Genomic DNA, 12803 nt, shown 5'->3' on the forward strand with positions numbered 1-12803 from the left:
TGGGTTACTGGGAGTGTTTGGTCTTCCCAGGATATGGGCTCCTGTTTGGGTCATCCTGACTCAAAAACTGGTTTTTATTGAGGGAGAGCACAGATAAATGGCTGTCACAGAGGGGGTGGGGCAAAACATCTGTGGGACATCCATTATCTGGTCTCTCTCAGTGCTCCCTCTACCCCCGTGTTGCTGTTCGCATCCTCACACTCCTCCTCCTCCCCTCAGGCTCCTCGGTACCCACCACATCCAGACCCCTTCGCTTGGCTTCCTGACCTTTAACCTTGATGCTTAGACCAGTTAGGACACCATCTCCTCTCTTGCATGTGAGTTGTCTGAGACATGGATACAGGCAACAAGTGTTTTCAGAAGAGACAGATGGGTGAATGAATAAGGGGTGTTTGTGCTGTGAAACTGCCAGGGATAGCCTCTCTTCTGACAAACCTCACTCTCACTACGAAGGCAAATTAAGTCAGCTGCTATTGCTTCCTCATCCTCCTCTTCCTCTTCTCTCCTTTTCCTCTTCTTCTTTATAAAATTTCCTGCGTGGTTCTGACCCTCACATTCTCTCCTTTCTCTTAATTCCTCCACTCATGTTATTTTTGACTTAGCTGACTGAGTGCCTTGCCATGTCTTTTCTAGTACTATTTCCTAAGTGCTTCTTGTAAATGAGGCTCTATCAGCTTGAGAGGACAGGCCTTGCTCATTTTACCTTTGTTTCTCAACTGCCAAGAGGACAACAAAAGATGCCTGCTGGCTGCATAATTGACTTTAGAGCTGTGGGTGCACAGACTTCTCTTTGATAAAAACTATCTTCTAAGTTAGGCAACTATAAGGTTATTATTATCCAGCTGAATATGGCTCTTAGTCCTTAATATGTTGTTTTGTCTATAATTATTCTTCGTACATTTTGCTGTCAGAAACCATTTAGCCACGTCCCCTCCACAATGACCACGTTACCTGTATATATTTTGGAAACTGTGTGGACACGTAGATGTCAATTTCTCCATCCTCTCCTTTGGGAACAACAAGCATGCTTTGGGTTTCCATATAAAAATGTTCCTGGCCTCCTATGTATATTTCCCCTGTAACAGGAAAACGCCTGGAAATTAAAAGCTGGCAGAAAGAATGGGCTGTCTCTCCCACCCACTCTCGTTATCTCATTGTGCAGAAACTCCACAGTCTGAGCCATACAGGGAAGGGTGGCTAAGACCCTTTTTTCAGGTAAAAGCAGAGCTGTAGAAGGGACTCTTGTCCCTGTCAATGTGTGCAGCCAGAGCCCTAAGAAAAGACATCTACGTATCTAGAGTCAAAATTCTGTGACAAGGAGACTTTCAGTTCCAAGATGAGATGGAACACTGTGTTCCTCCCCATTCCATCTAGTTACCTGGACCTTAAATATAAACAGATCCAAGAAGTCGGACAGTTAATTGTGCAAAATAGAGTCACTTGTGTCATAACCAACAAAAATGGCTTTAAGGGGCCGTAAGGGAAACCACTGACTGTGTCTTCCTGTTCCAAACTGTCCCCAAGCCCAGTCAAAAATGATGAGGGCCTCAGTGTAACCTCCAGATTATGTGTCTTACCTACTAAATGTTGAAACATGTCAGTCAGAATGTGCCTGGGTTCTGCCAGCAATGCTGTTAACAGCACTGGGCTTTCTTTTTGCTTAATTCAATTTACATCTCGGTCACAGGCCCCTTCCTTCTCTCCTCCCAGTCTCCCCTCCTTCCCACATCCTCCCCTCCCTTATTCCTCAGAATAGGGGAGCCCCGCTACCCAGACACCCGGCTCCTCTATTCACATGAGGACTGAGTTCCTCTTCCTCCCCTGTGGCCTGGTGGAGCAGTGCCATCAGGGGGAAGTGATCAAAAAGCAGGCAATGTAGTCTGTGTCAGAGATATCCCCCACTCCCCTAACTAGTGGACCAACATGAAGCCCAAGATGCCCATCTGCTGCTTACAAGTAGAGGACCTAGGTCCAGACCTTGCATTGTCCTTGGTTGGTGCTTCACACTCCCTCTGGGCCCTGGCTGACTGGCTCCGATGGTCTTCTAACACTAGGTTTCCTGAAGCTAGAACTTGGATAATCTTTTCTTTACCAATAAACCCTAACCTTTTCTCTTTGTTCTCTAGATAATAGGAGAGCCCTTCTCTATATGGAACCCCGTATTGCATTTCTATTTCTTGTATATTATTCCCACATAAATTCATTCCTTATTTTCTCTCCCTCTTCCTCTCTTTCTTTTTTTTCTTTAAGAACTGACAGAAATCCCCAAAGGCAGAGAGGGAAAGGAGGATAGGTAGGGACTTCAGGATACACGCAAACGAAGCTCAGTAGTGGCTGGTTTTTAAGTTTCTGCATCACGTGCCTCATCAAGCACCTTAAGCGCACCAGTCTTCGGTCTAGAGAAGCCTGGAATCTCAAAATACCCACAGGCAAAGCAAAAACCTCACTCTCATTACCAAGGTGAATTAAGGCTTTTTGGGGGGTAGGGGTAAGGTTTCCTGAATGATTCTGACCCTCACATACTCTCCTTTCTCTTAATTTCTCCATTCATATTATTTTTTCTACTTTGCTAATTTAGAGTCTTGCCATGTCTTTTCCAATACTGTTTTATAACTGTTTCTTGTAAATGAGGTTCTATCAGCTTGAGAGGAGGCCTTTCTCATTTTCCCTTTGTTTCTCAACAGCCAGGAGGACATTGAAAGACGGCTGCTTGGTTGATTTTGAAGCTATGTGATAAAACAAACAGCCTCATGAAAGCCAGAGGATCAGAAGACTAGAAGCCTTGGAAAACAGAATCCTTATAGACAGGAAGCAGTTGACGCCAAGCAGATACCACAGAAGGGCCTGTAGCCCCACCCCTACCACAGAGGCGACTCCCAGCTACGCCAGGCTGTCATGAGTACTCCCAAACTCTGTGCTGGGCCATGTCAGTGATCCCAGTGAGAAATCTGTACCTTTTCCTTCATGTGTCAGTAACAAAGCATTGTTCCTTCTCCTTCCTTCAAACCTGCACTGGGTCAGTTCTAGTATAGAAGATGTTACTAAGAGTCACACTCTTAAAAGATTGTATTCAAATATCTCAGAGTCTATAAAAGGACACTCATAGGCTCGAGAACCAGGAAAATCTCAGCTTCAATGAAAATAAACAAACAAAAAAAAACAAAAAACGCCAACACCAAAATGACACAAATGTTTTGAATACCTGACATGTGAAAGCAGCTACCATAAAAACATTTCATTAAGAAATAACTAAAATGTGCAATCTTAACAAGAGAAAGATATAAAAGTACAAAAAGGAAATTCTGCAGCAAAGAAATACAACAACCAAAATACAAAAAGCTCAATGTAAGGGCACAATAATGGAAACAAGAACAGAGATGATTAATGAACAATAACAAGAACAAAAACAAAAACAGAAATTGATCCAGGCGTGGTGATGGTACACTCCTTTAATCCCAGCACTCAGGAGGCAGAAGTAGGCAGGTCTCTGAATTCTAGGCCAGCCTGGTATACAGGAGGAGTTCCAGGACAGAGAAACCCTGTCTCAAGAAACCAAATAATAACAACAACAACAACAACATGCAATCTGAAAAATGTAAAGAATAAACTAGGTAAAAATAAAGTCTCATAAACCACGTGACCAAGAAAATGGGACCTGACATTTGTGTCACTGAAATCAAGTATGTGAAAAGTAACGGCTGAATACTTCCCAAACTTGGCAGATGATATAAACCTACAGATGTAAGACCCCAAACTGGATAAATCCAAAGAAATCCTTGGCACGACACAGCAACGGCTGAATTTCAGAAAGTTGAAGACAAAACTAAATCCTGTCCTGAAAGCAGCCAGAGGAAAGGTCAGCGCCTGCTTTGCAAGAAAAAAGCGCATCTAAGAGTACTCTTATGCTCCCCAGTAACCATGGTGACCAGAGGATGCGGCACCAAACCTGTCCAGTGTGGTCAACTCAGAATCCTGTATTTGGGGAAAATATCCTTCAACAACGAGAAGGAAATCTCAGCAACAGGACAGGCTGGGAGGGAGACATGCTGAGAATAGGGTACTGCTTTCCCGAAGCACCATCCACTGATGGTTTCTGGAAAGGAAGGGAAGGGAAGGGACGCTCCAAACCAGGCATACCCAGAAATCTTCTCTGCTGCTCAGTTTTCACCAAGTCTTACCTTCAAGAATTTGATCAACTTTCTGAAATGCTTCATCGACATTCCCACACTCCAATTTCCGTTCTGAATGGAAGGACTTGTGTTGTATAGCTTCCTGGAAAGAGAATAGAAAAGTGAGGCAGCCTCCATCAGAAAGCCTGCCTCTGGGAGTCCCAGGTCCTGCTGGAAATTATTCCATCTGGGTAGCAGCATTCTTCTTGTAGGTTCTAGGCTCTCTCTCTCTCTCTCTGGGGCTGGGAAGCTAAGCTGAAAGCCAAGCTTCAGGGATTCTCCAAGGAGCAAATGCAAATGTACCCAGTGAGCCCAAGGACTCAGAAAATACCCAAGAGACCCAGAATGGAACTATTGTTTTCCCGGGCTGACAATTCTCTGGGATTAATAATCACTTTTATGTGGCCAAGGCCACTTAGCTGATTTGGACCTAGACCGAGTTATCTATCCATGGTCGTTTGACTGTAAGCTTCTGAGGGCATCATGTGGCAGGCGCACAGCACATACAGCTTCCTGTGAAATGGACAAGGAAAGGGCTCCATGGCACAAATGTCATATAAATGCTAGCTAAATCCAGTGGGTCACAGGCTCTGCCTGCTAGACTCAACACTCCTTCCTTCAGGGCCATGAGCATTTCTTTTGCATAGTGCAGTGGAACTTCGGGGCTGCCTGCCCTGGATTCACGTATGGTCCAGTTGATAAATACTTCAGTAGACCCAGCCCAGGCTGCAGCTACCATCACAAGTGCTGGGTCCTTTACCTAGCTCTGGGACTCTATATTGCTGCAGTCAGGGTGACTGACATGTCATCTCCTACCAGCATTATCTATCAAAGGTTACTGGCCATCTGTGAAATGCCAGGCTGCCGGCAGGTGGGGATGCTCCCAATTCCGGATCCTTTGGCCACCAGAAACTGTACAGTCCCCTCCTCACCACACACCTTAAAGACTCTCTGCTGTGACCGTGCCATTTCCTCTACGGCACAGCAGGGCTATGATCTTTGGTGGAATGTTCGCTCTGTGCCCCTGGGAAACCCCATTAGTTTCCGGTGGGGCTAATAGTTGTCTGAGCTCACAGGATTTCTGTGAGCACTGAGTGAAGCAGTATGAATCCATCTTAGCACCAAGCCAACCCCACATGCAGAGCACTGTTCCCACACCGGCCACTGATCGCAGTTCAATTGCTGACGATGGTTACGGAGAGAGTCTGAGAAGTGCACCTTCTCTTTTTCCAGTCTTGTCCCAAGAGTTTTGGTAGAGTTCCTCCATAGAGAGTTCTAAAAATCATAAGCTGGAAAAGCCTTGATTTACTGACACACATTCTTTGTTTTGCTGAGAACATTCTTCATACTGAAATCAACTCATATGCTTTTTTTTTTTTAATTGATCAAAAGTTCAGATGTGGCAGGGTCTTTTTGTTTGTTTATTTTGTTTTGTTTTTACAGTGACTTTTCTACTCTATTTTAAAAAGTTACTCTTTTTCAATCTCATTTGTTGATGGTTCTTTGGGTAGCTCTGAGTCAATTTCTTCAATGTTCCTTGGCAGGAAAAGTGGTAATAGGGCTACAATGTGCTGAGAGTTGGGCGGAGATCCCTGCCATGAACTATCTGCTGGGTGACCTTGGAGAGTTTGACCTCTGAACAAAATGAAAGGTGGCTCTCTTACGAAATGCCGATGTTTGACGTTTTCTGATAATCAATCGGGATCTGTTGGCTGAGGCTGAGACTCAAGGGGAAAGTACAACTTTTATTTGGCTGTGAAGCAAAAAGGCACTGGTAAAGATAACAAACAAAAATTCTGATGACATTACTCAAATAATTTCTTTGAAAAAGTAATTGTAAAATTACAATTACAACTGTAAAATTTTCAGGGAAAGAATATACAAAGTAAGCAAGAACAGCATGGAACAAATGCATGAAAGAACTCAAAAAGGGAAAATGAGGTTTGGATTTGAAACTGACTAGAAAAAAAAATAACTTCTTTATTTTTGTGCTCTTGACATGATTTTATTTTTATTTGAAAATACTAAGGGAAATTTCCAAAGCCAAGGGCTGTGTTCCTAAGAATTATGCACGGCAGGAAACACACCCAGAGCCAAGTTCTCTTGGAGACACTGATCTTGGCCAACAGTTTCCTCATTTTGGATAAGATGACCCATACAATGTATCTGTGGCATAGAAAGGCCTCTGCTGTCAAGGAGGGAGCCCAGGAGATCTGCTTCTGGCCCTCTCTCACATTCCGAGGGACACTCGTCAGAGCATGTGTGCCATGTACAGCCTGGAAGCCCTGCTTGTTTAGTTAACATTTGTGGAAAGAGTATAGTTCAGTAACTGAGGGGATGCAAGAGGTGAACATTATCATTTCATGGGGTGAGTCTTACAACCTCTGTAACATTTCAACTTCTGTATGAAAAATAGAATAGAAATGCAAGGCTCCAGTTTGTTTGTTTTAGTTGCCAAAATTCTGTAGACATCATGTGATCCATGTCTCGTGGACATTTAAGACTGGCATGAAAGAATATTAAAGTAGTGTCTATGGCATTTGCTTCATGGAAAACCTTATCAATACCCACTATGTACCTGACAAAGCAAGAGAGACTACCGATAAGTCAGAGCTCTAGGACAGGCTGTGCTGTCCCAGCCACCTGCCCAGCATTCTCACCTTTCCCTTTCCATGCTAGTATCTTTATTGAGGTCTCTATACCCTACATAGCCCATGTGCTTCCAAGAAATCTGCCCCGGGGGGCCCCATCTCCACTGTGGCAACAGCTCTTCTGTCCATCTGGTCAGTCATTAATCCAGAGATAGACATGGGACCAAAGTGGCCAAATGAGTCTGGATCTCAGAAACATGTGTTTGGAGTGTACCAGTCATCACAGACATGAGCGGAGAAGCCGGGCTTCCTGGCTGCCCTCTGTGAGAGCATGGGAGAAAGCTGTGCCCTGAGCACCAGAGAGGATACACAAAGAGCCAGGTTTCTGAGGAAACTGCTAACACTCACATTTGAGCCACTCCCTTACCTATGCTCTGGAAGCCTCCTGCGCCAGATTTCCCCATCCCTAGGCCAAAGCACGGAGCAGACATACCACTCACACCTGCTCTCTGGCCCCTGGACTGCCATCAGCTTGAGCTCATACCTCGATAGTTAGAATGAGTGGCTCCAAGTCTTGGTAGACAATCTTCACCTGCTTCGCTGCTTGTTTTGCCTGTGTCTCAGACTCTGCAATCACTGCACAGACAAGATGGCCGATGCAATGTACCTGGGGCACAGAAAGGAGGGTGCACAACAAATCAACTCCTGTCGCTTAATGTGGTCCTCTTTCCCATTCTGGGAGGGACACAACTCTGTTTGTGTGGAGTAGACCTCAGAGGACAAGCACCACGTACAGCCGGGTATTCTTGCTCATCTAGTTAACATTCAAAGGCCTTCATTCACACTGCCGCTGCCAGTGTACACAGCCCTGCCACGGGTGCGCTTCAACCTTGACTTCAGACTTGGGAGGGTCAAGTATTCTGCCAGGGAGAGCCAGAGATAGGGACTGCTGGACATTATGAAGTTCTTTTGGGTAGACAGTGGATTGAGATAGGCAGACAATCTGAATCGGGTCTTTGTTGCAGTAGCCTGAGGTCCAGAAGCCGAAGTTAACTTTAGGTTGTTAACTTTTGAAACTTCAGGCTGGCCTATGTTAGGAGAGTTCTCTTGGCTTCACTGTCCTATGGGAAGCAGTACATGAAATACGTACATAAATTAAGCAGGAACTCTCACTTCAGGAATTACGGTGGGTAGGGTTCTATCTACAACATGTGAATGAACTTAGCATGAAGAGAAGGGGGTGGGTCCCTTAGGTCTTCTCTGGAGTGGACACTGTTGTAAGGGCGGGGCCCACACACATCTTTGCTGCGCTCATCTTAAAACACCACGGGATAGGGTGATATGACTCAGGCTTCCGAGGGGGAGAGAGAACTTTCAGATCAAGAGACAGTAAATGACTTCATACTGGAGAGACTAACTGAACCCAAAACTTGAACTCTTGGACACACTGGGACTAGAATAATGGCTAGAGATGCTTGGAGGAGAGGGGGTTGGTTACAGATCAAATTTATAATTCTCTGCTCATTTATTCCTTCACACTTCTTGGCAGCATAATGCTTCAACTTAATAGTGTAAGATATCAAACAAGATTTCATGTATCCCAGGCTAGCCTTAGGCTCAATATGTACCTGAGGATAGCCCTGAAGTTCTGATCCTTTTGCTTCTGCCTCCCAAATGCTGAATTTACAAGGCATACACAGCCATTTCCAGTTTATGTGGTTCAGGGGATGGGCCCTGGGGCTTCCTGCACACAGGGCAAAGCACTCCAACAGCTGACTCACACCCCTAGCCAACGAAAGCAGCTTACATAACCGATCAACTTGGCTCCAATGGGAAATGAATAAACCCGAGTTCCTATCTATTGAACCAGAGTTCTGAATATTTGCGGTTCATAGTTGGCTCTCAAAGAACACTGGACTCCTTATGCTATGACGATTTAGACACTACCTCTAATCGAAATGCGAGGTACCATTAGCTGGGAAAGTTGTTCAAACAGACAGCAGCAAGGCAGTACCTCATCTGTGGCCAGAAATGTCTCGGTGGCAAAGGTGTTTACTCCCTGGAGGTGATCCGCGGTAATGACGTCCACCACGCCTGGCAGGCTGAGAGCTTCTGATAGATCGATGGACCTGCAAGAACATCATCAGGCAGCCCCTCAGAACAGACAGACACACGGCCCAAGGACACCGAGCACTCAGCAGTTGGAAAATAAGAATTGCCAGAGGATTCATCGCTTTGACAGTTCTCTGCCAGGCAGTGGGAGAACTTGGGGCGCTGTAGAGCTAAATAATTTGTGAGGAATCCCACATTTCAATCCCACTTCCCCTCTAGCCTAGGTGTCAGCAAGCCTCTATTTACCCTACTGTTAATTAACAGGGGAGGATCAGACAGCAAGGGGACTCTTCCTACCCGTGGCGTGAGGACACTTACACAATCCTAGCGTGCGCTCTTGAACTTGTTACAAAGGTCAGGAAAAGTTCCTGGTCTACTGCAGGCATGTCATCACAGTAGATGGCTTCACCGGTGGCATGCTTAATACCAGAGAGGTGCATGATGGGACGCCCAATTGGGTCTTGAGGAAGCTGCACTGGGTCTACATTCTGTGTAACAAAGAACCGACATATGACATATTTCTTCAGAGGTCATGGGAATAATCACAGAATGTGTGTCTCCCGCGAGAAGGTGGCTATGCAGATTTGTGATTAAGACAGAATACTTCTGAGTGTGAGAACAGTCACAATTGTTCGCTACTCCAAACAGCTCATCAGAACACTTTGGCAGCCAAATTGGAATGTATAAATATGACACATTTTTCTTAGTTTTTGGAATGTAAACGCCAGATATCTCTAATGGAAACTCCATCTGCCTAAGCACATAGATTTCAATCTCTCTTTAATATGGAACCGTATTTACACTCAAGGCTCAGGCGTGAGCGGGAATCAGAAGTCTCCTCACCACCCACAAGCTCCATGAATCCAACCCACAGCTCCCCCCTCCATCTTTAGAGAGCTGTGGTGGCAATCAAAGGAAAGATGAACGATAAACATCTATCAGGTATGTTTTCTAGAGCGTTGCAGAGGGTAGAAATTCTCTCTGAAAAATCTCCCCCAAAGGACTGAAAGATCGTATCACACCAGGCTCTTGCCTTGCACAGTATTTGAGTGAAAAATGATCCTTATCTCGTTTTTGTTTTTATAAAATACTCACAGAGGTTTTCTGTTTCCATCCTGAAAAAGCAAATTTCTAGGTAACTTATAGGCCTGGACACTGAGTGAACATGTTCGCGGCGCTCTCTAAGGCCCCTGGAGTTTTCTATTATTAATGCTAACAGCTTTTACTGTAAATAATGGAACATCTCACAAATGCAAAGAAAATCTTTTAAACCTTTACTCTGCTAGGCCTGCCAAAAAACTGCGGAAATTCTCAAGCCTGGGATAGCTGAATGTGAAAACTGATTTATCAAAGTATCAAACTGCCGCAAAGGACTGTGGGTGAGCGCACTTGGCTACCTCCTTCTGCTTGTTACATGGCTAAAGATGCAGTGGAGAGAGACGTATACCGCTCAATCAGGTGATCTCCTGAAGCCACATGGGACAGTCTGGATGCAGAATGTCTCCCGAAGGCTTGGTTCTCAGTGGGGCGAGAGGTTGTAAGCCACGGGAGGAGTGAGTTAAGTCCCTATCTGCTGCTGGGCATGGCTGGCAAACCCCACCCTCTACCCTGCACTCTCCAGGACAAGGGCATCCCCTCCTCCTCACCATATAATCTGGACACTTTTGTGCTCTTGCTTCTTTTTTTTCTCTCTCTCCCTCTCTACCCCTCCCTAAGATTGCTATTTTTAATTAAAGAAAAAGGGAGGGATGCTAGGCTAGGTTGCCTAGCAACCTCTGATGTCATCACCTGCCAGGGGCAAGCCAGGCAAGCTCCAGATATAAAGGAGCTTCCCCTTTCACTGTTCCCCTCTCTGACTTTCTCTCCTGGGACCTCCCCATCTATCGTCCCCCTTTTCTCTTCTCCTATGCTCTCTCTCTCTGTCTCTTTCCCACTCCACCCTTAAATAAAGCTCTCTGTATCAGACCTGTTGTGTGGCATATAATTTATATATTATTACAGAGTGTAGTACCTGTCTCTTTCTTACTTCCTAGTGTGAGGTTCACAGTTTGCTGAGCCACGCCTTCCACACCCTGCCATCTATCCCTCACTGCAGGAGCTTAAAAGCAAGGGTCAACCTCCTCATCACGGACTGTGATGTCAAACAACCCTTCTCTCTGTCAGTTGGTGATCTCATTGTTTGTGAGGATGATGAAAGTGACATTTCAAAACAAGTAAGTGAGTTGGGGAAAGTGTTGGTTGTGAAAGCTGAAGTTACTCTGGGAACCTGGATGCTCCTCTGTGCGAGCGTGCATGCGTGTGTACAGCACGCCTGAGAATGTGGGTGCATGGGTGTGTGTGTGCCTGGGTGAGTGCGTGGGTGTGAAACAAACCAGAAACCACGAGGGAAATAAAAACAGAAGTCATCTATATGGGAGACACACTGCACCCCAAACACTGTCTTGAAAAATCAACACGACAAATCCATTTCAAGATCAACCACTGACAAGATTTTCAGTTTTCTTTGGACACTTTGAATTTCCATTACTTGGCTTTAGTTCCTCCCTGAAACGAAATCCATTTCCAAGGCAGTGTTAGGGCCCGAGAAAGTCACAAACTGTGAATTCGGTATTTCACAGAGCACTGGGGAATAAGGCAGCTGTTTTCCACTTTCAAAATGTTCGCTTCCAAAGCAGTTTGCCATATTTAAATTTTTTGAACATATTGAACTCAAAACCTCAAGGGACCCACAGCAAACTTAGTGCTCACGGTGACATGATGTAAATCTGCCAACAGATCTGGTGCACTGCTGTTTTAAAAATCCCTTTCCGTTCCTGACTCAACAAAACGCTCCGTCCAGTTTCAAGAAAACACACATTCAACCTTATCCTGTTTACCAACAGAATGGCTCCATGTTATATCTCTACAATGTGATGCCAAAAACTTCCATTTGAAAGCTACAGGGAGCTCTAGACTCTCTAGCAGCCGGACTTCATCAGAAGATCTAGAAAACAGCTCCTAGTATTCATGTTTGATTTCACAATAAACCATGTGGACAGGAAGAACTTGGAAAGGAAAACATCCCAATATGGAAACAAAACAGAGAAGCAGCTGCTGTGATATTGGCGCTGCTGTGCTTCCTTGGCCTCAGGGTGTGGCCTTGGTCCTTTGAAATGAACCAAAACACAAGGCCCAACTCAGAACTTTCCTTTGGTTGTGCTTCAAAAGCCACAAAGCCAGGGTAGAAAGAATGCAGCTTGATTATGTCCTTGTCCTAAAGCCATAGTGAAAAAAACAAAAACAAAAAAGGGGGGGCGTATTTCTACAACATTTTCCAGGTTGCTTTTAAGTCATGATTTCTAATTGGTTCTGATTTCTTTTTCTTTTTTTGAGGTACTGAGGATTACATTCGGGGCCTTGTCCAAGCTGTACCACTGAACCACACTCTCAACCTGGTTTTGAAGGCTTAGTAAACCTTGACGAAGGCAATGTGAAGCCCTGTCTTTGAATTTAAATATTTAAATGCACACACACATACACAAACCTGGTGGGTTAATGTCCTCCAGTGATGTTTTGAATGAAGATCTTCTAAAGCACTCTCATACCTGTCTGCCAGGCTAGGATAGTGAGCTGGGTCCTGCAAAGAACAGTAGATATTTTAAAATCTACCGGAATGTTCTAGGAAGATGCTGGTACAATTCTCAGCAGGCATCATTACTCTGAAGTCAGGCATTTACCCCTCCAGAACCCTGGAAATCTAAATAACTCCCTAACCCCAGGACATGAATCCTGAAAGGTTCGTATCTTCCTACAGGATATGATAAACCACATGAAGTTAGATGACAGTCACTGACTGTCACCATCTCTATTTCTTAAGATTATGTTCCAGTCACTAGCAATTTTCCCATTTTCCAATCACTACGTTCTCGACCTTGTCTAGACAGACAGTCAG

At 44.8% G+C, this 12803-nt stretch overlaps 1 protein-coding gene across 1 annotated transcript in view; it reads right to left on the bottom strand.

Moving 5' to 3' along the window:
* The window catches only part of LOC129683922 (aldehyde oxidase 1), a 65528-nt gene that overhangs the window by 24389 nt on the left and 28336 nt on the right, over window positions 1-12803 (bottom strand). The window contains exons 16-21 of the mRNA XM_055616931.1: window positions 12396-12488; window positions 9191-9360; window positions 8775-8889; window positions 7305-7427; window positions 4179-4272; window positions 952-1076 (exon numbers count right to left, since the gene is read on the bottom strand). Of these exons, the coding sequence (XP_055472906.1) occupies window positions 952-1076; window positions 4179-4272; window positions 7305-7427; window positions 8775-8889; window positions 9191-9360; window positions 12396-12488 (720 nt within the window). The remainder of the gene's footprint in view (window positions 1-951; window positions 1077-4178; window positions 4273-7304; window positions 7428-8774; window positions 8890-9190; window positions 9361-12395; window positions 12489-12803) is intronic.

This window comes from Psammomys obesus, unplaced genomic scaffold (genome assembly GCF_907164565.1).
Source record: "Psammomys obesus unplaced genomic scaffold, mPsaObe1.curated_primary_1811, whole genome shotgun sequence".
In the NCBI taxonomy this organism is placed as follows: Eukaryota; Metazoa; Chordata; class Mammalia; order Rodentia; family Muridae; genus Psammomys; species Psammomys obesus.